The sequence below is a fragment of the Osmerus mordax genome, chromosome 14 (genome assembly GCF_038355195.1).
Source record: "Osmerus mordax isolate fOsmMor3 chromosome 14, fOsmMor3.pri, whole genome shotgun sequence".
Classification (NCBI taxonomy): domain Eukaryota; kingdom Metazoa; phylum Chordata; class Actinopteri; order Osmeriformes; family Osmeridae; genus Osmerus; species Osmerus mordax.
Window position 1 is genome coordinate 14691426 of NC_090063.1, and position 23924 is coordinate 14715349.

Below are 23924 nucleotides of genomic sequence, written 5' to 3' on the forward strand. Positions count from 1 at the left end.
AAATGTTTCCCATGTAAAAGTAAAAAATACTTCAGAAATATTACCCTTTTTTCTTATTGGAACAAAGCTTCAAAACAACTAACCCTAACATGTATAACTAGGCTAGTTACAAGCTACAAGGAAGCATTAAGCTATGACCTTTAGCGATTGTGTGACTCCAACCATCCCCGTACTTACTGTAAGTCGCTCTGGATAAGAGCGTCTGATAAATGACAATGTAAATGTATAATGAGAGCCACACAGGAGTTCTGGGCAACATAAATCTAACTGTTCATGTTCCCGTCATGTGATATGTAGAGTTGGGGAAGGAAGAACCGATGCATTCAGTGAGGGATCACCTTCTCCAGAGACGGTTGTAAAAAGTCATCCACACCTGGTGTGAACCTCAGGGCCCCCTGGGTCAGGCAGAATATGAATAACAACTGTCTGGCTTTCAAACAATAAAAGACACGAGTAACAATTATTTATTTGTATTTATTCCAGAAATTTGAGTACTCGGATCGATCAAGAATCAAACATTCAGTATAAAGAAACAGACATGAAGACGTATATCGTGATTCTCTGGTATAAAAAGATGAGTGTCTCTGAGTATATGCGCATATATATATATATATAGTATACGCGCAGGAGACGCCAGAACAGTGACTGTCTCAGATCATATGAAACTAATACACAAAAAAAAGAAATAAAACTGCTATTTAATTTTTTTTTCTCAAACCATACCCGATGGTTACAACATAAACCAAGAGCTTCATGCTTGCTTGTCCTTTCAGTGAACGGACATCCCCAAGCTTTCAGATTGTAAGGCATTTTAAAACGTGCTGGTTCCCATACAGAAGATCCATAAGCACCACCCCTCAACACGGAGGAACACAATATATCTGGATGGATGAAGTAACATTAGAAACATAAAGACAAACACTCCAGCTTCTAGCCAAGCGTTGGCAGATCACAAAGTGCAGCTGTAGCTAAATTTAGTTGCATAAGCTGTTTTATACTGCATCGGATACGTGAATGGAAAGTAAAAGATAAATACACTGAAAATGTCAGGTTTATAAAAATAACAACAGTGGGGCACACATACATACAGACTCTACAGGGTAAGCGACTTCCATCAGTAAGCATTTGTGATGACTCGGAGAGGCCAGGGAGAAGGAGAAATGGCCTGGTAGAGATCAGTACCGTCGGTTAAGACACATTAGAATCTGGTCATATCTCGACCCGCCACCAGGCGGGGCTAACAGAGCACAGGACACGTCCTCGTCCAATCATATCTAAAAGACTTTTCGGACACAGCAAGTCCCTGATTGGAGGAGAAGCAGAAGAAGGTGGATCTTAGGCAGGCGTCTGTTCAAACTCTACAGCTCTGTGTCTTTGTATTTTTGCGGGTTGCTATAGTAACCACGTCTAGTCTGGTCGGCGAGCTGGCGCCGGTACGCCTCCTCGTCGTCATGGTACTGGCCGCGGGACTCGGAGTACGGGGGCCTGGAGGGCGGTTTCTGGGGCTCGGGGTTGGAGCTGGACCTGAGAGACACAGCAGGACACATGAGAGCTCTTGGATCCTTTCATCACATGCAACGCACTTACAGCGCGTATTCTCTCTGAAATATGAAACTATCTTCCTATGTCTGTTTCAATGCAATTCCTCAAAAGGTCAAAAGACTCAATGTTGGAGCTGCTGTGGCTAGCTGTGAGTGCGAGGCTGGCGTGGTCTTACCCTGTGGACTGGGTGCTGTGGCTAGCTGTGAGTGCGAGGCTGGCGTGGTCTTACCCTATGGGCTGGGGGCGGTTCAGGTTGGGCTTGGGCAGCTTCATTGGGACCGCATAGATGTCTGGGTGCTTCTGGGCGATTTCCAACTAGAGAGAGAGAGGGAGAGAGAGCGTGGAGGAGGGAGGACACAGAGAGAGAGAGATGGACAGATGGAGAGAAAGAGAGGGAAGAGGGAGAGAAATAAAGTAACAGAGCAAGACAGTAAGAGAGCAGACAACAGAAAAGAAAGAAAGAGAGAAAGAAAAGAAAGAGTGAAAAGAAAGAGAAGTAAGTTTAGTCTCTCGGTTTATGATCCCCGTATGTTCTCCGTGTTCCCCCGCCAGCAGGGCTGGGGAGTCCCAGGCGGTACTGAGGAGAAGCAGGCGGTACTGAGGAGAAGCAGGTGGTACTGAGGAGAAGCAGGTGGTACTGAGGAGAAACAGGCGGTACTGAGGAGAAGCAGGTGGTACTGAGGAGAAGCAGGCGGTACTGAGGAGAAACAGGCGGTACTGAGGAGAAGCAGGTGGTACTGAGGAGAAGCAGGTGGTACTGAGGAGAAGCAGGCGGTACTGAGGAGAAGCAGGCGGTACTGAGGAGAAGCAGGTGGTACTGACCCGCGCCTGCTCGGCCTCCTGCAGCTCCAGCATCCTCTGGGCCCGGGCCAGGTGGTCCATCTGCTCGAAGGCCTTCACCTTCCCCATGAAGGAGCGGCTGGCCGGGTCCTCCCCGCCCTGGCTGGCTGGAGCCTGGGGGAGGTGGGGGAGGCTGGGCTTGACGGCCACGGGGGGAGGAGCCGGCTTGGTGCCCCCAGGGGCTTCGCTGCTGATGGTGCTGCTGGAGTGGGAGTCGTAGCCGCGGGCGGAGTCACGGACCCTCACCTGGGAGAACCACCCGGACCAATAGGAGGGGAGGTGTTAGTAGACACGCCCCACAGGGCAACATTCGGGGTGATGTTTGGGTTGAGTGTTAGGTGGTGTGTGGGTGAAGGTTGGGGTGAGGTGTGGGTTAGGGTTAAGGTTGAAATGAGATGTGGGTTAGGGTGAGGTCTGGGGTCATTGAGAGAGAGAGGGTAAGAGAGAGAGAGAGAGGTTTAGGGTGAGACGTCTCACCTTGGGGGGCTCAGGGACAAAGGAGGGGGGAGGGCTGGGGTCTCTCAGGACCTCCCTGCTCCCAGACCTCCTCATGCGTGCCGGGGGGACAGGGTGGGGCTTCTACAGGGGGCAGGGGGAAGACGGAAACACTGGATGAACACAATCACTCTCTATGTGTGAACACAACATTAAAACCATGACAAGGACATGTTTGACTAGATGACGGGTCTAGATGATGGGTCTTTATGGGAGTTAGAAAGATGGTAGAAGTAACGCACAGCTAGGAGAGTCTAAACCATCCATACGAATCTCACACGTCACATAGAACGACACAGTGACCATTTGACGTTGAGTGACACGTGACTGACAGATGATTGACAGGCGGTTGACGGCATGATTGACAGGTGTTTAGGCCCACCTCCTCTGGCAGCACGGGCTCCGAGGAGCGGCTGATGGCCGACACCTGCGGCTCGTCCATTGGCTCGTCCAGCTCGTTGTCAGTGTAAGCCCCGCCCTCGTCGGCCGTGTCCTCGAAGTCGCTGGTCAGCCGGCTGTCCATGCTCAGGTAGTCAGCTGACATGGCCGACAGGTAGGACATTCGGTCGTCATGGAGATCCAGGTCTTCCTCTGAGCCATCCAGCTGAGAGGGAGGGAGGGGGAGAGAGGAAAAAAAAGAGAGAGGGAGGGGTGGACAGGTAGAACAGGAGGAAGAGAGTAAGAGAGGTGATTACAAAATGATCAAAAACACAGCTTTCAATGACGGAATCAGTTACAACACACACACACACACACACACACACACACACACACAAGCACAAACGTACCTTGCCCTCACAGACCCACACAGCTCTCTCCTGCTGTTCTCGGACTGAGTCCTTCAGGCTTCCGTACCAGGCATCATTCACAGAGTTCAGATCCACAGTAGCTGGACAGAGAAGACAAGGCATCAGTCTACACATGACAACAATTCCTGAGTCTCCACAATGCAGCTACTATAGCTACAGCTACGTAGTTACATGGTAGCTAATGTAACCTTAACGTAAAGTGTTGCCAGAGTTTCTGCTAAATGAATAACGTGAATAGTGTCCAGGAGGGAGGAGGAGGGGGGGAGGGAGGGGCGTACAGGTGAAGAGGTGTCCGCAGGTCTTCCTCAGCTTGACCGCCTGCTCGTACAGCTTGCGGGCGCTGCGGTTGGAGCCGGGAACCAGGCGGTTCCTCATGGCCTTCACGCCCTGCTTGCTGTCCGGGTTGAGGAGCACCACGATGGGGTACCACTGGGTGTAGTTCAAGGTGTCCACTGCCTTGGGGGTCACGTCCAGGAGGGCGTGGAGGTCCTGAGGGCGCGGAGACAAGGATAATAAGTTGCCTGTTAATGATGATACTGATGTGAAGAACGGGAGGAGGGCGGGGCTGGAGGGCGGGGCTGGAGGGCGAGGCTGGAGGGCGGGGCTGGAGGGCGTGGACATAATGTGGCTTGTGAAAGGTAAGCCAAGAGGATGAGGTGGCTAAGGGAAATTAGACATGTTGGTAGTGACAATGTGGTTGCTGTGAGAATGTGGTTGCTGTAAGTTCAAGAGGCTGATGATGGTGATGATGATGATGGTGGTGGGGGCGTCTTACCTGTTCGATGATCTGTCGGATGGTGTTCAGTCTCACCACCCCTGAGGACTTCTCACTGCCAGCATCCTTGGGCTCAGTCTCTGTTAGAAACACACAAACCCAGCAGTCACATACAGCCTCGCAAAAACCCACCCGTCAGCCCTCCAGAAACACACATAACCCACCATCACCCCTCCAGAAACACACATAACCCACCCTCACCCCTCCAGAAACACACACAACTCACACCTCCAGAAACGCACATAACGCACCCTCACCCCTCCAGAAACACACATAACCCACCCTCACCCCTCCAGAAACACACATAACCCACCCTCACCCCTCCAGAAACACACACAACTCACACCTCCAGAAACCCACATAACCCATCCTCACCCCTCCAGAAACACACACAACCCAGCCCTCACACCTCCAGACCCAGTACAACAGAAAAACACCCACAAAGCAGTCACTCACTGGCTATGACAAACTCCTCAGGAAGGTCATTGGCCAGTTTCTCGTTGGCGGCGTCAGCGATGGGTCCGAAGAGCACCACAGGTCTTCTGAAGCCAGCTGAGGACAAACAAGATCATGTGAAAGTGTTACTGCAAGTCCCTTTGGAAAAAAAAACATCTACTAAACGAGTGACAGTATTCTTGTGGGAATGCTCTCCAGCTGGGCTGGGACGGCGTCTCTTGGCCCACCCTCTCGTAGGACCACCCTCTCGTAGGCGGGGAAGCGCGTGGTGAGGGGCGTGGCCGTCAGGTCATCCCGGCTCTTCCGCAGGTCCTTCTTCTTGGCCGCCCTTTGACCTCGCAGCCTCCAGAAGTCTCCCCTGTCGTTGGCTGCTACCCTCTGGGCGTTCTGGACGTTGGACATCTGCTCGGCTCTGGGAGGGAGGAGAAACAGGTCAAACACTTGTTGAAGATGTAAACACACACACACACTGTATACATATTTACTCACACACGCTCACAAGCATCCATTTTCACACAGACTAACACTCTCTCTCTCACACTATGCACTCCCCCCACACACCTGCTCTTGTTGGGGATGATGCCCTTCTCCAGCAGCTGGTTGTCCTTGTCCGTGCGAATGGCCAGCCAGTTTCCCAGCTTGCCGTCGTACAGCGTGTCCACCACCTTGAAGATCTCTCCCCTGGAGAAGGGCAGGCTCTGGGGGGATTCCTTCTCGTACTCAAAGTGTGTCCGGATGAAGAAGGAGTCTCCTCTGCCTGAGGCCAGGATGTCCTGGTAGACTGGAGCACAAACACACAAACACTACTTCTGATTCCCGATTGGACTGTCTAATATGGGTCATCAAGTGATTGGTAATGTGTGTGACGTGTGCCCAGCCGGGAGGCCTAACACACCTTCGGGCTTGCTCTGGGCCAGGATAGTGACTTCCTCTCCTTTAGGGACCTCCAGCAGGTAAAGCACAGCATCCTCTCGTACCATCCCTCTGAAGTCCATGCTGTTCACCTGAGCGCACACACACACACACACACACACACACACACACACACACACAGGGGCGCCATGGTTAGTGTGTGACCCTGGTCTATCTGTCATGATCGTTCTGATGATCTCTGTGTGTGTGTGTGTCTCCCTTCATGATGTGTGTGTGTGTGTCTCCCTTCATGATGTGTGTGTGTGTGTACCTTCATGATGTGTGTGTGTGTACGTTCATGATGTGTGTGTGTGTGTACCTTCATGATCTGGTCCCCGGTGCGTAGCCCCTCCAGCTCGGCAGGGCTGTCCTCCTGGACGCCAGCGATGAAGATGCCCACGTCGTTCCCCCCGGCCAGCCTCAGACCCACACTCTCCCCCTTCTGGAAGAGCACCATCACTGTGTTGGGCCTGGAGACACACACACACACACACAGATCATGAAGGTAGGTCACACAAGTACAGCACGTCATATAACCACACACACACAACTACACAGTATGTCTCTCACACACACACACACTCGCCATTCTGACAACACACACCCACCCATAGATCTCCAGGTCCTCCAGACTGGGCTTGAGCAGGGTCTTGGGGGCGGCACGCAGTTTGGGAGCAACAGTGACAACAGGTGCTGTGGAGGAAAACATAACAATATAAGTCCAGGTTTGTATTACGTAAAGCTCCAAAAACTATTTAGCGCTCAAATTAATGCAAATACATTTCTCGCTCGCACTGCTTGTTGTCCCTATCTACACTCACATCTAACTGATACTAGGACATAGGTTTGGGCTGAGCTCCACATTTTTACAACGTCTAGCTCCGCCCCTGCCAACCGCCACAAATACAACACATTCTGTGGGAAACACTGTCCTGGTATGTTAGAGCTGATACGTGGTTCTAGCTAGGTTCTAATCCCTTATGTGATGGTGTGTTGGTTCTAATCCCTTATGTGTTCATACGTGGTACAGGGTTACACGTGTTCTGAGGAGAGAGCCGGTCTGGGCACCTGGGGGCGTGTCCGGGCGAGGCTCCTCCCTCTCAGCAGGCAGGGGAGGTATGTCATCCACAGGTCGGTCTGGAACTCTGAAAGGCGTTGCCTTGGCACCCATCTTCGCAAGGCGGCTAGGAGGATCGTCCCTGATGTGGTATAGTGATCATGTGACAAGTTCGTACATCGACAGTATATATTATAGACTATTAGGTCCGATTATTGTAAACTATTAAAAACTCAAACTAAACTACATTTAAACGACCCTAACAAGCCTAACTCTGGTGATGCAAAATGCGATGTTTGAAGTACAGTAGACCAACACAGCTACAGTGCTGTAACAGTTTAATATCTGTGTACTGGAATAAACTGTGTTACCATCCCACATGAAAACACATGTGCCTGCGATAATTTTTTAAATTTTTTAATGCTTTGAAGCGATTCAGTTTCAGTCTCAGTTCTACTCAGAGCAGTGAGTGTCTTTGGGAGGGCAGTGTAGTCTGAGTGTTCCTCCAGTGTTGACGTCAGGAAGCAGGAAGTGACTGCTCACCTGGGCTTCTCTCGGAGCCTCTCATTGGAGGAGTGGGAGGACAGGTCGGAGGGCACGGCGCGCCGGTCGTCCTGCGGCGAGTAGGAGCGGTACGACTCGATCTCGGAAATATCTGGAACACAGAACGTCACCGGCGTGTTAGGACTCATCACTCTGCCAGGTGGATATGGAGCTGACCACAGACACTCCAGAGAAAGAGAGGGAGGGAGAGCGAGCGAGCAGTATCTCACCCCAAACAGAGGGAGAGGGGAGGGGGATAGAGGTAATATCCACCCAATACTGGTCACGAGGAGAGAGAGAGAAAGCGACAGAGGGAAAGAGGTCAAACCAAAGCACAGCCAGGCCAGCGTATCTGACAGCTGAGCCTAACCCTAACCCCGTGTCTCAATAGAACCTCACTGCTCCTGTCCAAACCTTAGAACAGGCCAGGCACACAGGCGCTTCTTTCCGGACCAGAACATAATGAAATTCCCTCATATCCAATTGCCGGATTATAAATGTGGATTACATTACTATGCCCACACGCGCCCACACGCACACACACAGTTTCCCACACAATCTCACACACCCACACAAGCTCTCAGTCATACACACAGTTTCCCACACACACACCCAAGCTCTCAGTCATACACAGTTTCCCACACACACATCCATAAATCAAATAAAGTGGGTCACAAATAACTGAAGCGAAGCCCCCCACAGGGCCCAGGATCAGCTCTGCTCTCTACCCCCCCCCCCTCTCCCCCAGTCACGCCTGGGCCAATCACAGGGTGTGCTAATAACACGTGATACTTTTAAAAACTGCCAAAACCAATCAGTAGAGAGGCTATTGTCTTTATTGTGCGGTGCTGAGGTAGAGCAGGTCTGCCCCAGCTCAGATGTAAATACACAGATGTGTCATTTAATCTCCAAACAAATGAAAGTCTATGTCAATGCTGAACAGAGAACTATTCAGAAATAACAGAAACCAAACAACATAAAAGAAAAATATGAAGGGTGAGTGTTACAGAGCGTGTGACCTTTTTTCGGTTTTATTATCAGACACAAAACAACAGAAACACAAAAAGGACACACCAGAGAGGAACACATGCATGGCCTTCCCTCAAACACACTCCGGTTAGAACCCCCCCCCCTCCGTTTACATGTTATTCTAGGCAGTTACGACGGGACACGGAGAGTGACGGGCTGGACGGGTTCAGAGAGGGGCGGTCACATGGGGTAGGAGCAGCTGGCTCGGAGTGTGGCGGTGGGTCTCTCACCATCGATCTCAGAGTCGCTGTCGGCCAGCGGCGGGATGCGGATCAGGACCTGCCGCCGGTCACGCTGGACCACCAGCTGGAGGCGGCCGCGAGACTTCTCAATCAGCCTGCCCGCGTCCCCCAGGGACAGGTTCTCTGTCACCGTGCCGTTTATCTGGGGGAGGGAGGGAGGGGACGAGGTATGGAGAGTAGAAGAGAGATGGAGGGAGAGAGAGAGAGAGAGAGAGGGAGTAGAAGAGATAGAGAGAGAGGGAGAGAGATGGAGAGTGTAGAAGAGATAGAGGGACAGAGGGAGAGGGACGGAGAGAGTAGAAGAGATAGAGAGTGAGAGAGAGAGAAGAAGAGATAGAGAGAGGGACGGACAGAGTAAGAAGAGATAGAGAGATAGAGAGGAGAGAGAGAGACGGAGAGAGTAGAAGAAAGAGATGGAGAGAGGCAGTGCAGGGAAAGGGAGAAGAAAGACCAGGTAGAACAACAGATAAATCTCCAGGTCAGTCCAGAGGGGCAGACGTGTCCCTCCAGCCCCGGGCGGGGCAGCTGTGTCTGGGGCCTACCTTCAGGATGATATCCCCCTCCTGGAGGTTGCCGTCCCTGCAGGCCAGGCCTGTGCTGGTCATCTCCTTAATGAACAGCTGGCTGCCCAGTCGAAGGCCATACTCTACAAACACATCACACAGACACACACACACGTTTGAACATGGTCTGGGAAAACAAACCAACTAACCATAACGGTTAGAGAATATGTTTTTTTCAGGTCACACTAGTATACAAAGCATCATCCCCGTTGGGTTAGACGTTAGAGAACAGACCCTGGGACATGTAGATCTGTAGTCAGACGGAGTACCACTAAGGTCTACCCCTCCCCACATTCCAGAGGCAGAGCACTGACCTTCGTTGGGCCTGTTCTTCAGCAGCAGCACGTTCAGGGGTTTCTCCAGGGGGTCGTGGTCGCGTGAGGGGGGGCAGGCCATGGGGATGGGCATGGTGGGGGGCGACGGGGAGCGCTCCAGGCGCTCTCTGCTGCCGGCCCTCCTCATCGGCTCCTCCTGTCGCGCCTCGTACTTCCTGTGGTCGCGGTCGCTGGGGATGCGACCGCGCTCGAAGCTGTGGTCACGGCCGCGGTCGCGGTCGGGACTGGGAGGCCCTCGGTAGCGCGGGTCGGGGCTCTCGCCGCGGTCCAACGTGCGGTCGCTTTTGTACCGCCTGTCGGGGCTGTGGTCACGGTCCAGCATGCGTTCGCTGCGATAGCGCCGGTCGGGGCTGTGGTTGCGGTCCAGCGCGCGGTCGCTGCGATAGCGCCGGTCGGGGCTGTGGTCGCGGTCCAGAGTCCGACCTTGGCTGCCGTCTCGTCTGAAAGCGCGGTCAGGGGCGAGGTCGCGCTCCGTGCTCCGGCCCCGGTCCTCGCGGCCGTAGTCCCTCTCTCGGGTCTGGTAGCCCGAGTCCGTGTAGCCTCCGACCCGCTCCAGGCTGTGGTCGCGGTCCCGGTCGCGGTCGGGCAGGCCGCTGCGGCTGCTGTACAGGCTGCGGCGGTCCTGGTCGTAGTCGTCGTTGTAGTCGTTGCTGAACACGCGGTCGTCGGGGGAGGGGTCACGCTTCAAGTTCACCGGAACCTTCCGCGGCCGCTTGACCGTCTATTGGGATTCAAAAAGCACGTCCGGTCGATGACACGAAACACACTTTTTCCATGCGTCACTAAGGTTAACTTTCAACAGTTTCTAAACTACGAGACTGACACAGTCTTTAACCTTAACTATCAGACTATGGACAGAATTAAGAAACCACCACACTGACAGTTTACAAAACACAGATTCTGAACTCCCATAATTGACAGACAGAACTTACTATCTTGGCTACTTTTCCACATTTCCTGAGGGTCTGTACAGCGAAGCTGTGGAAAACGCCCTCCATGGATGTGGCATTGACCTGGATCACACGGTCACTCTCACTGCACAACACACAAACAATAGACGCAGCTTGACGTGATCCAGACTGAATCAAGAGTAACATGTAGATGAGGGTGGGGCTCAATGGTAGAGCACTTGACTGCAAGTCAAGAGATAATGTTTTTTTTTACCGTACATAGCTTTGGATAAAAGTATCTGCTAAATTAATACATTATTTAGGATTATTGTTATGACAGCTCAGGAGGTAGAGCACTGTGACAGCAGAGCACAAGGTCAAAACTAAGCTACAAGTAAGACAACCAATCATGCTATGTCCCTGAGGTTGATTGACAGGAGGTACGTACAATAGAAGACCATCAGCAGGCCCTCCTTGCAGCACGTCAGACACCACTATGGACATCTCTCCGCTGTCGTCGTTGGGGTTGTCCCGCCCCCCCGACACCGCAATGCCGAAGCCCATTTTAGGGTCCTGTTAAGAGACATACATACACTGTGCTGAACTGTGTTTGTAGAGAGATACTGTCTGTGAACTAATGAATGTGCGTACATTACTATTGTCAGATGATAATCTGTTGGTCTTCAGTGTGTGTGTGTGTGTGTGTGTGTGTGTGTGTATGTGTGTATATCTGCACGTGTCCTGTGTGTAGGTGTACTTTTGCGTGTGTGTGTGTGTTCCTGATGCTCCTCGCCCACCCCTAGCCTGGCCCGGTAGTGTGTACCTGCTCCTGCTTTGGCTAGAGATTAAAGCAAGAGATTTGATGAAGCCCATCACCCCCCCCCTCTTCCCCCCCCCCCCCCCCATCACCCTCCCCCTCTCTGTACTATCACCCTCCCCCTCTCTCCCCCACCTGTACTAACTATCACCCTCTCTCTCCCCCCCATCACCCTCCCCCTTCTCTCCCCCCCCCCCCCCCATCACCCTCCCCTCTCTGTACTAACTATCACCCTCTCTCTCCCCCCTATCACCCTCCCCTTCTCTCCCCCCCCCCCCCCCCCCCCCCCCCCCATCACCCTCCCCTCTCTGTACTAACTATCACCCTCTCTCTCCCCCCCATCACCCTCCCCCTCTCTGTACTAACTATCACCCTCTCTCTCCCCCCCCATCACCCTCTCTCTCCCCCCCCATCACCCTCCCCTTCTCTCCCCATCTGTAATAAAACAACCACCCGGCACATCTGTTCCTAGGCCAGATGGTCAGGGAGAAACAGAGAGTGAGAGACAGAGAGAGAGAACAAGAGAGAGAGAGAATGGGAGGGAGAGAGAACGAAAGAGCGATGGAACTACAAAGAAAAGCAGGAGTGAGAACAAGAGAATGATAAATGATGAAGAGAAAAAGCGACTGGCAGTGAAAGTAGGAAAGCTCGCTTATACATAAACGGAAAGTGACGCGTGAGGCAGAGGACGAGAATACCAAGACGACTGTAGTCAAAGAAGAACTTGGTCAAATGAGGACAGAGGACAGATGATGGATGGAAGGAGGAGAGTGACACGCTGACAGCTGGCAGAGGGCAGGGGTCAGGGAAGTGGAGGAGAGCGGCTTTCCAGGAGCAGAATCTCAGAACATGAACCGACATGAGATCAGCATGATTAAGCAGGCAGGACACATGTGTTGAGTGTGTGCGTGCGAAGGAAACAGGGTCACATGATCTTGGAAAGCACGGTGATCCAGTTCACTAGACAGCAAGTCATGCTAAAGTCGACAAACATGACTGCTATCAGTATTAACATAGAAAAGGCAGCATTACAGCAGTAACAGTGATATAGTACTATACCAGGCTCTCACTACAGCGGACTGTTACCCATCTGCCGCACAGCGTGGCCGTGCTTCAAATGCATGTCACACACCTATACACTTCTGGGCTCAGATTGGGCTTACACGTCCATACACACTCAAACACCTGAGGCTCCCTCTCAACTTTGGAGCCAAGAAAAACAATATGCACGTGGCCATTTTGAAAAAATAACCCACTCGTGGATAGGGATGGCACTGGAAGGCGGCACAGAGCCAGTGAGACTGAGGAGGAAGAGGAGGATGAGGAGGAAGATGAAGCGTAGGGGAAGGATGAGGAGGAAGAGGAGGAAGAGAAGGAAGAGGAGGATGAGGAGGAAGATGAAGCGTAGGAGAAGGATGAGGAGGAAGAGGAGGAAGAGGAGGATGAGGAGGAAGATCAAGCGTAGGAGAAGGATGAGGAGGAAGAGGAGGAGGATGAGGAGGAAGATGAAGCGTAGGAGAAGGATGAGGAGGATGAGGAGGAAGAGGAGGAAGAAGAGGAGGAGGAAGAGGAGGAAGAGGAGGAGGCGTAGGAGGAGGAGAAGGAGGTGTAGGAGGAGGAGAAGGAGGTGTAGGGGCGTGAAGTCAGACTCACCCGCTGCAGCGTCACAGTGTACTGCTCCCACACCGTCTCCTCCATGACTGGGTTCTGCTGGGAGAGAGAGACACAGGCACGTCAACCAGCCAGGAGGGGGGAGGGTTCCAGACACACATTTCACTGGTACCTTCACATGGAAGCCATGGTGAAACTGATAAAACAATGGTTCCCAATCCTGGTCCTTGTGGGACCCCCTGCCCAGCATGGTTTTGATGTTTCCCTTCTTCCAACACACCTGGTTTAAATGAATAGGTTGTTAACACACTTCTGCTGAGTTGATAATGAACTATTCATCTGAACCAGGTGTGTTGGGGCAGGGAAACATCGAAAACATGCAGGGCAGAGAAGCCCGAGGACCAGGGGTGGAAAACTCTGAGCTAGACCAGTGTGGAAAGGCTTAGTGCCCTAGTGCTGCCTTCAGCATTTTTCCAACTTATTTTAAAATAAGTTGGAAAATGCTTAAAACAATAGACAGGTAACACACACACACGCCGCTGTACAGCTTGCAATGATTCACACCACTGAACACACTCAGCTTACCTAACGAACGAGACGAGCCATCTGACATCTCACCCACACAACACACACACACACACACACACACAACCTTTTGGCTTTACCTAACTGACTAGACTCTAGACAAGTCAGCTGTCCACTCACCCACTCCTCAAAAACTCAACCACAGTTCAACTTCCCTCACTTTTCCCAGCAACACACAGCATTGGTCTACCTGTCTCTCCACCAAACCACCTTCCTGTCCGTCTGTCTCTCTGCCTGTCTGTCTGCCTCTCTAATGGCGAGCCAGTCACTTACAAGCCCCTGCAGGATGCGAATGGCCTTCACAGTGTGGGCCCACTTCCTGTGCAGGTGGAGGACCGTCTTCATGTTCCTTCCTGTCCGTCTGTCTGTCCGTCTATCTGTCTGTCTGCCCGTCTTTATCTGATTTTCTCTATCTGTCCGTCTCTCTCTACCTCCAGTGGTGCTCTGCTAGGCTGTGCCCCTCCAGCTCCTCCACAGCCCAGCCTCAGAGCCACCTCCTCCCTCCTGCCTGCATCTGCCTGCCTGCCTGCTGTTGACGTAAGAGGGATTCTGATGGCCTACATTCAGAGCAAATCCCACCGTCCAGAGACAGGGTAAACACACACACAATCGCATAAACTCTACCTCTCAAGCAATGCCATACACAAACTGTCACACAATTGCATGCACACAAACACACACACTGGCGTGTACACGCAAATGATTAAAATACACTGAACATACCCCGTGCATAACAATAACACCGATAATCATGCTTGTTGTCACAAACGCTCTCTCTCTCACACACACAATGATGCGCCACTGAATGAAAATAGAACATACACAATATAAATCGCAAGCATTCATCCCACACAGATTAGTACACTAACTGAAAATCATCTGTTAACCAGGAATCTGTCGTATCAAACTATAAGGTGAACCCAGACATGGATCCTAGACTACGATGCTCAGCGTCAAACTGTTTGGATAAGTTGACATTTTTACTGAGCATAAACTAATGTAAAAGCTTGGCTCTGCTGACTTCTCTTGTGCATCTTGTTGAAATGGGGGGCATCCAGGTTGCCAGATCTGAAGTGTAACCCACATCTTGGGCATCTTACAGAACAGATGAGAAGGAGTCAAGGGAAACTCCTGATAGAAACGACCACACCCTTCTGACATGACTCAACATGAGGGAACTGCGTGTATCTAGTCTGTAGTGTGGTCTGTCAGTGTGTGTGTGTGTGTGTGGGCAGGTTGTCAGAAAAGCAATACTATTGACACTACCCAGTGTTTCCCCTACCATTATATTAGGGGGGCGCCCCGCCCCCCCAATGGCACCCCCTGCCCCCCCCCCTTATAGCGCCAGATCAGAAAACAAGTCATTTAAGGTTACCTTTCCTATAAAACATGTCTATAGCTTGCTCTTTTATTAAACAAACTAAATGGCCTTATGTTATTTATCTTATGTACACAACGGAATGTCATTTCTGTCTCTACATGGTCAGGAGACCATGTCTCTACATGGCTACCCCCCCAAAGCTGTAAACCTAGGGGAAACCCTGCTACCTGTGATTCAGAGTGAGGGTATTGCCACATGGCCGTTGTGAAACACACCATAAAAGGAAATCTGGCAGGGAAATATTCAGGAAAACACACACGCAGATACCACACACACTTCAGGAGGATGGGATTAGGAAACCTCCCAACAGTGTCTGCTCCTCTCGGTCCAGCTTGTGTCCTCCTGAGGCTTCCCTTCAGAAGCAGCTCCATCTCAGGAGCTTCAACACTGGTCGTTAGTGTTGCACGGTATACCGGTACTGGTCGTTAGTGTTGCACGGTATACCGGTACTGGTCGTTAGTGTGGCACGGTATACCGGTACTGGTCGTTAGTGTTGCACGGTATACCGGTACTGGTCGTTAGTGTGGCACGGTATACCGGTACTGGTCGTTAGTGTTGCACGGTATACCGGTACTGGTCGTTAGTGTTGCACGGTATACCGGTACTGGTCGTTAGTGTGGCACGGTATACCGGTACTGGTCGTTAGTGTTGCACGGTATACCGGTACTGGTCGTTAGTGTTGCACGGTATACCGGTACTGGTCGTTAGTGTGGCACGGTATACCGGTACTGGTCGTTAGTGTTGCACGGTATACCGGTACTGGTCGTTAGTGTTGCACGGTATACCGGTACTGGTCATGCTTTGTTTTTTTGTTTTGTTTTTAAACAACTACATGTGCCGTGTCACAGAAAACTCCCTCCACTCAAAAATGCTCATGTCCCCTAAAACGTTGACTTTGACTATACTGATACCAAGTTTGCAACTTGAGAGGTGTTTTGACTTTGTGGGAAGATGAACGGTCTGCATTTACCAGACAGAGTGCAATGATAACATCTCAACTGCAGTATTACATTGTAGCTGTGTGGAGTTGTACTCCTGTGCCGTGTTCAACTGAAGTATGGGTGTAGCTCAGTAGTAGAGCATTTGACTGAAGCACTAAAGGTTGCAGGTTGAAATCCCCCTCTGTCACCGCTTTGGTTAAAAGCGTCTCCTAAATGAATGCGTTGCTCTCCTGTCAGGGCATGGTCACATCTCAGGGATGAACAGTGGGAATGCTGCTGCCCTCTGGTGGTGAGGCAAGTAACAGGCTTACAGCTCTCCTCATTCATTACCCTGAATGATGAACCGTCTGAAGTCGTGCCCTCTCTGGGAATTACGCAAGAATTTACTCACCATCACAGTTTCAGTGATGAAAACGAGAGTTTAAATTGTCAAATGAATGAAACAGCAGAAGGCGGCCTATACTCATGGGTCAGGCTTAGACGGAACACAGCCTTTAATCTCAAATCAGTCACTGGCATGGACAAAAGACCATGCAGTTCTCTCTTCTCTCTCACACTCGCTTACACACGCAACGGGCCACAACCAAGTTGACATAATACTGTAGACATAAAACCATGCAAGTAGACGCAATTGAAATCCACACTTTGTATGGTCATTACGTGTGCCACGTGTTACACAGCATTTTTCAACATACTAACACACTTGTTGATTAAACATAAGATAATACAGAACAACCGGGTCTAGATTTATCTACCAAACCATGCACTGCTTGAAAATCTGCTCACCTCATGACCTTAAAACTACCATGAATTAGTTGTAACAGTGCGCCCTCTAGTTGAAACAGAAAAAGCTACAGGCTATTAAAAAAATGCTGTTTTACCTTTAGCAGGCCGATATTTAATTTAGGCGGAAAACGATAAGATTAGTACAAGGTTAACTTAAAACAAGTGCCGTTAAACCAGTTTAAAAAATGAATAAGTTCTGCCTTTTGCAAGCAACCGCGGTCATCCTCAACCACAATCAAAACGCTCGACACATATTTTGCAACATAAGCTACGAACACCACAAACCCCTAAACGGATTTTCCTCAAAAAAGCTGCCTACTAGCACAATAATAAGCCAACTATTATCAGATAAAGTGAAACAAGAGCTTAGAACTGAGGGACCCTCCAGTTTTGGGAGCAGGTGGATCCAACAGGCTTTCCATTCGGTCTCGTGACTTTTTTGAAACGTCTCTTTAGTGAATACACACCAAAACTAGAGAAAGATTATAACGCACTTATATTTTACACTTTAGACCAAGTGAGTACTCAAATGAAAAAATGATCGACTACTTACTTTAAAATACTGAGTCTCATATCTGCTCAAAGAGAACAGTCTCCCTCCATTAACGGGCATCATGCACTGTCACACCGACGTAAAGGACTCGAAAACTAAATGACCGCTACTGCTGTTTCCGCAGTACAGAAGGGACACACATGGAGACCGGTAACACGGCTGAAACTCGTCTTAAACAAGATTCGTTGTCGAATAACACTTTTCGGCATATTTTCCATAGTGAGCACGAGCGCCCCAGGCGACCACATTAAGCCACATAATGTACCAAATACAACAACGGGGTTGAAACATTTTTTTATATTTTAACAAGATTATAAAAAAACATCCCGTTTATAATAAACCCACGTATTACTCATATGCCCATTCATTTGAAATGTTGTCCATCAAAGAACATTCGGTCACCCCAAGACTGTGTTAACTCTTGCCAAATGAGTCTGATTGAATGTGTTCAATGTTTAGAGAATAAATGCACTTCAGTTCCTATAACCAAGTTAGATAGTTTGTTTGCCTTTTAAAATACCTCTGTGTTCGCCATAACACACACAGTATCAGTTCTTAAGCACAATGAGATACTAAATGAGAGATAGTACCGTAGAGCAATCTCTGCCATTCCAATAGCGCAATAAACATAACATCAATAGTGTCTTTCCAGGAACAGGGTTGGGCGGCTCTAGAATAGTCTGTCCAAACAGCTGCTTCCCAGTACAGCAAGAAGACTAGCTTTCCTGGTTCAAATGCTTGGTTATGGTGTGTGTGTGTGTGTGTGTATGTGAATTTGCGCTGGGGAAAAAAGGGAAAGGCAGTGTGTGGGACGTGTGTGCAAGGAGCAGTAGTGTTCAAACCAGGGCAAGAGGACAAGGGCCTTGGGCACATTGCCAGAAGCAAACATGAGCAAGTGGAGAAAGATAAGAGACAGACATTCCACACAGATTTACCCTATTTCTATGACGGTACAAAAGCATGCATCCAAATAACTCAGTCTGCCTTTCCCATGGAGATTACTCCAATAAACTACCATGCTTAATTTAGCTGGGCTGTGAAACCAGTCCAAGCTAACCAAGCCGTGGCACTGCTGGAAGGCAGACCACACAGACAGCCCAGTGAAGATGATGAAGGGAGCTCGAGAGGTACCCTCAGAATAGCAGAGTAGCTTGGTGCAGAGAGACGACCGAGGTAGAGGTGCTGGGCTTCTTTGGTCCAGTAGAATCTGTCCCAGGAACAGCTGGACCGGAACAGGTCGGTGTTGGACTGGTCTCTACTGGGCTGGTCACTACGGAAACAGGAAAACGACTGTTACATAGGAAATGTGGTCTGCATTGATACACTTAAAAACGTAAAAAACTTGGAACAGTGGTCAAAAACGACTTTTCATATAGCTTTGATGAAAACAGCAAAGATAATGTGAAAAACAGAGATTGTTTTTCTCTGTTTCAGTTCAACCCCAAATCCGGTTCACTGGAAAAAAGAGGTAACACAGATATCACCTTTGCTTTGACCAGACCAACACTGACCCACACACAAAACAATGCAATGCAACGCACACACACGTGTAGATACACACACACACTAAGAAACACTGGGCAGGATAGCAGTGTCTGAGTGAAGATGGAACAGCATTGTGCAACATATGCTTGGACTCAGAACCAGAGTGAATTAAAAAAAGCGGTTGACCTTGATGGGACCTGTGACCATATGACCAGCGTGTGGTGTGGCTCTCCAACTAACCCCCTTAGTCCCAGACCTGAGCAGCTGCTGGGAAGCAGTGGACAGTCAGCCATCATCAGCGCCCAAATGACATTAATTTAGCAGATTTATATCCAGTGACATCCAGGAGTGGGGGAGGGGTTTCAATCTAGAACCTCTGGATTTGCAATAAAACTCTGTTCCACGGAACCATCCCCTTTTGTTCCATGTACAGTTATACGACATGGCACAGTGAGTGATGATACATTGGGTCATCTAAGGAGAGCTGGTACAGAAGGCCTGTGATATAATCTGCTATGTTTACAGATACAGTAGGACTGCTCACAAATACAGTACAGCTTTACTATGACCTGCAGGCACTGTTACACTGAGCTGAACATCCTTCACTCTACAGTGAACATAAAGAATGCCAACAGCATAGAACATTCTAAAGAACAATGAACCGCGAAAAACGTTCTAAAGAACAATGAACAGCGAAGAATACTCTAAAGAATGTGGAACAATGATGAACAATACAGAATGTTAAGAACAGAGAAGAACAGTCTAAAGAACGCTGAACCGTGAGGAACATTCTAAAAGCAAGGCATTGATCAACAGTATCGAGACTAACATTCCAATAAAAAATGTGGAATCGCTTCAAGCAGCAATGAGAATATCCATGAAATGTAGTTCAACAAAACCAAATGCAGTTCTGCAGATTCCAAACACATGAAGGAACTTGTAGGTCGTCATTACTCACGCACGCACCCACCCACCCTCCCACACACACACACACACACACACACACACTCACGCCGGCGGTCTCCACAGTTTCCTGCCCGGTGGCAGCAGCTCTCGTTTGTTGAGGGGGACCACCCCCATGGCCGCCTGCATGATTGTGATGAACTTCTTAAACTTCATCTTTAAGACTAATCCTATTCCTCCACTTCATACAGCTCGGTCCCACAACCCTTCTCACTGGCTCTGCTCTAACACATCTCACTGCCAGGCCCTGAGCACTATGATAAAACCCCAAGACATCTCCTCGCGCTCGGCTGTCCCCGTCACTGCTGCGCTCGCTCGCCACCGTCACACACTCATCTTCAGCACGATCCCCTCTCTGCTCTGCCCACGACTACTACGGCAAGGGCACCGCCCCTCACAGCCCACCTGACTCCGCCCCCCTCCGAAGGATGTCCATTTGGTTTTCCCAAAGAGACAAAAAAAAAAAAAAAGGCAAACAACATCCACGTTGCGGTGGGCGGAGCCGCAAGGGAGAGGTGGGGGGATCGCTGTTACGTAACCCTGGGAGATCTCTGAACATTACACTAATGAAAACCCTGTTTCGGGTGCTGCTGCTGGCAGGATAATTGTGGTACTAAGTCCCGACAGATCATGCATCGCTCCCAGCCCATCCTCCCATAATCCCCTTGCAGGTTTAGTATTCCTGTCCATTAACACCCAGGACCTCCCCATCTACTACACTCACACGCCTCTAATGTAGCCTTTGCTACCCTCCCCAAACCCTCCTACCATATCACAAACTAACATTTTCATACTATTAAATAAACACACACATGGACACACATCAACACACACATGCTCGGGGGTTGTGTCTTGTGTTCTGCGTCACCAGCTGACAGCACGCGACCGTGTCCCGTGACAAACACACAAACACACAACGCCCAGCCGGCTGCCAGCCAATCACAGCTCTCGCTAGGATTTATATTCCAGTGGCTTGAACGTCTGGATTACTGAGTTGGACTAGCCTTGGGAAGGGCAGACCTCCCTGCCAAAGAGCAGGGCACCGAAATCCCTAAGAGCTCCAAAGACCCAAAAAAACAGTGAGTCTATAAATAACCGCCTCTGTTTGGTTGTGGTTAGGTAACGAAAAAACATGGAGATGTTTAACAGCACTGCCTTGAACACGGACCAAGTCTGGCGGGCATGAGCGGCACAGGGAAACGGCCTCACATGGGCTCGCTCTCCACTGATCCGGTTATCCGCTGTACAGTAGAATCATAAACCCTATATAGTTATTCCGTTCAGCAGATCAGCATGCGAGGCCTGGACCTATAGAAATCAGACATTGTATAGGAGCATCAGATAAGCAAATTCAGGAGGAGGGACATGCATGGGCATCCGTGGAGAGGGGATGTCGGCACACGACGACTACGACAACCCTAATCCTGTAACCTCTGTCACTCTCTGGAAGAGCTCACCAGCTGGAGCCCTGTCACGGTACACAGCCACACACACACTCACATGCACACGCCCTGTCATCACACTAAACTCCCAAATATCAGAATATGTCTTGTACATATTGTAATCGCTGACTATCACATTAAACCGGTAAGCCAGAGGTAAACCCATCTGGACATTCAGAACCACCAAAAGAGGGTGAAGAAAATGTTTTGTTTGTTTACTCCAAATACCATTCATCGAATCAAATCATTTCCCCTGGACACATCTTAAACCTGGGATATAGGAAACATTTTAGACACATCCCAGCACTGCAATATTTTGTGGAGGGATCAAAAACCTAATCCTTAATCTGTGATGTCTGAGCCACCATGGTGGCTCTAGGGGGGAAATGGTGTTTCAAATTCTGTTCTTTGCTCATAAAATAATAACTAAAATCCATATTCATGTCAAATCGGTAGGAAGTACCCTGAGCCTGAGATGGAGGACACACAAACAAAAGCGTTGTTTGAATAGAACATCACCTCCGAGTGCATTTCTGTGTAACTCGAACTCTTAAGGAGCCCTAATGGGAAAGCTGGATAGGGGGGGGGGGGGGGAGTGGTTATCCCTTGTTTGGTTGTCTTTAATTCGTTTACATAAGAAGAATGATGCCCTAGCCCTTGTCACTCCGCACGTGTTGCATTATCATAGCATTACTATGCTGCCTACTACATTACGCAATACCATAAATTTGTCATTAACGTGTTAAGACAGACGGAGCGACACATGCCACTGCGTGCGTGAGTGCACGCGCGCAAATTTTTTATTAAGATACGATGCTTGACCTTTCAAAACTTTTTTTCGAAGAAATTGTTTCAACCTTTAAAAAAAAAAGGGGGGGGCGAGGAGAACAGAGAAGCCTAGAGCAGGGTAGCCTTAAAGCTCTAGGCTAAAGTATAGTAGTCCTCATTAAGTACTCATCAATGATGATGATGACGTTTTTTTCAAAGGCTTTTTTTTTTGTTGCACAGCTTCTTACTCATCCTTATATGATTTGAACGATTCATATAAGAGAGTGGGTGAACGTGTTTCACATGCATCTGTGCGAGCATTTCATATGTATGCATATGTACGTTTTCAGTAGTATGAATGCATGTGTGAACATTTCATATGTTAACGTGTATTTAATATGTGTTTGTGTAAGGACAGTCGGAATTATTTCCTAAACGGCCCCTAATATTCATTCACTATCTCACGCCTAAACCTGCAGTACCACACACCTGTTCAGACCCCGATAAAGGCTTGCCCTGTCGTCGACCATACATTTACCGATACAAAGCCAGGCTTGCCCATTGATAACTAACCTAGAGCAGAGCGATTGACGCCGCCACACGATTGTGGCCCCTCAGGATACACCTAAACTCGCATGTGTAGTTTCACTGAGGCCTACGCGGTTTGACCTGTCACACAAAAGGAGAAACACTCAACAATAGCTAAACAAATTGAGCAGAGTTGCTCAACCTGACCCCAAAACACTTCAATCGTGCCCTGCATGGTTGCCAACAGAAATAGCCTGGTAACTCACTCATGTTCAAACAAGACTGAATCCGTAATACTGTGAACAAACTGGATTAAAGCAACAAAAGCAACAGTGAACAACGTCCTCGGAACTAATGTCACTCATTTCTACGCGTAGATTTAGAGAAAACGTAAAAACACACGGGCCTTTGTATGAAAACTTAAATCTCACCATTCATTACAGGAAATACGACTATTTTATAAAAGTCTGACTGAAACCAAACACAGTGAACGCTAACATTCGATTACCATACAAGGCTACTCAAGTGTGCCTAGTGAGTGACTACTCAGTGACTACTCATAAAAAGAATTTTCAGGAAAGCGTGATACGTACCGAGTGGAGGTCGAAGTTGGTAAATTATTTGCGCCTAAAAAGTAGGCTGCTTGAAAAAATACTCTTTAATCCGACTTTTCAATAATTCCACACCCGAGATAGTTGTAAACACAAGGGAAGTCTGTCGCCAAGGCCTTGGATTTCCTGGTTCTAGCAGGTAAAGGCGTGGTTTTGGAAAATGCAGGTGAATCGTACCTCCTGCACACCACGTGACCATAGAGGGGGGGGGGAGGAGGTGCAGTTTCGACCAACATGAGTCATTTATTGTTGTTTGAAAAATAAATACAATTCTTGTTAGATGGTTTAGGCACATGCAGGTATACTCAATAATATATTTTATAATCTGATAATAGTTGGTCTATTGGTTGGTCTGTCCACAGAAATGTGTGGATACATGCGCGTTTTGAAATAAGACTCGCATTAATGTGAGATTACAATTTTTTTTGTTTGATTTGTCGTCCGTTTGCACATGTTTCTTGAATCATAATCCATCAGATTTGTCTTGGGTTGTCTACTCTCATCTAGAAGCACATGTTATTTAGATATAAATAAAAAGCATGCTATATAATCTTTAACGAGACGAAAACGGTAGGGTAGGCTATATTTCAATGACCAACTCCATCCACCGTAATTCTAATTTGAGTAGTCGACCTGTTTGACTGGTTCAACCGGGTAAGACCCCCAGGCATGACTGATTTAAACAACAGTTCTAGTACAGTAGGCCTACATGGTACATCTGACTAAATGTAGCTAGTGTTGGTGGTAGGCCAATGGTGATTCCATGATTCCCATGATTCATGATTCCCATGAACGTTACTTATCATTTAGGCTACAAGCTTCTTTCATAAAATAAAGTGAGTCAGGTGGCTGAGCGGTTAGGGAAGCGGGCTTGTAATCAGAAGGTTGCCAGTTCGATTCCCGGCCGTGCCAGATGACGTTGTGTCCTTGGGCAAGGCACTTCACCCTACTTGCCTCGGGGAGAA

The 23924-nt window shown here is 49.1% G+C and overlaps 1 protein-coding gene across 2 annotated transcripts; it reads right to left on the bottom strand.

The window, feature by feature from the left end:
- Positions 1 to 454: 454 nt before the first annotated feature.
- tjp2a (tight junction protein 2a (zona occludens 2)) lies at positions 455 to 23087 on the bottom strand. Of its 2 annotated transcripts, none has more exons than XM_067250566.1 (24): positions 22942 to 23087; positions 18294 to 18432; positions 12959 to 13012; positions 10937 to 11061; positions 10531 to 10633; positions 9578 to 10319; positions 9243 to 9346; positions 8689 to 8842; positions 7430 to 7541; positions 6898 to 7028; positions 6438 to 6522; positions 6149 to 6299; positions 5813 to 5921; positions 5479 to 5698; positions 5145 to 5329; positions 4918 to 5013; positions 4462 to 4541; positions 3965 to 4175; positions 3666 to 3766; positions 3260 to 3481; positions 2860 to 2961; positions 2365 to 2628; positions 1772 to 1857; positions 455 to 1524 (listed from the first exon to the last, which is right to left on the bottom strand). In XM_067250566.1, the coding sequence occupies exons 3-24, from the start codon at positions 13001 to 13003 to the stop codon at positions 1359 to 1361; spliced, it is 3594 nt and encodes a 1197-aa protein (XP_067106667.1). In that variant the 5' UTR covers positions 13004 to 13012; positions 18294 to 18432; positions 22942 to 23087; the 3' UTR covers positions 455 to 1358. The 2 variants fall into 2 exon arrangements, with proteins under 2 accessions (XP_067106667.1, XP_067106666.1); XM_067250565.1 differs by having other exon boundaries at positions 12959 to 13015.
- Between the last annotated feature and the right edge of the window lie 837 nt (positions 23088 to 23924).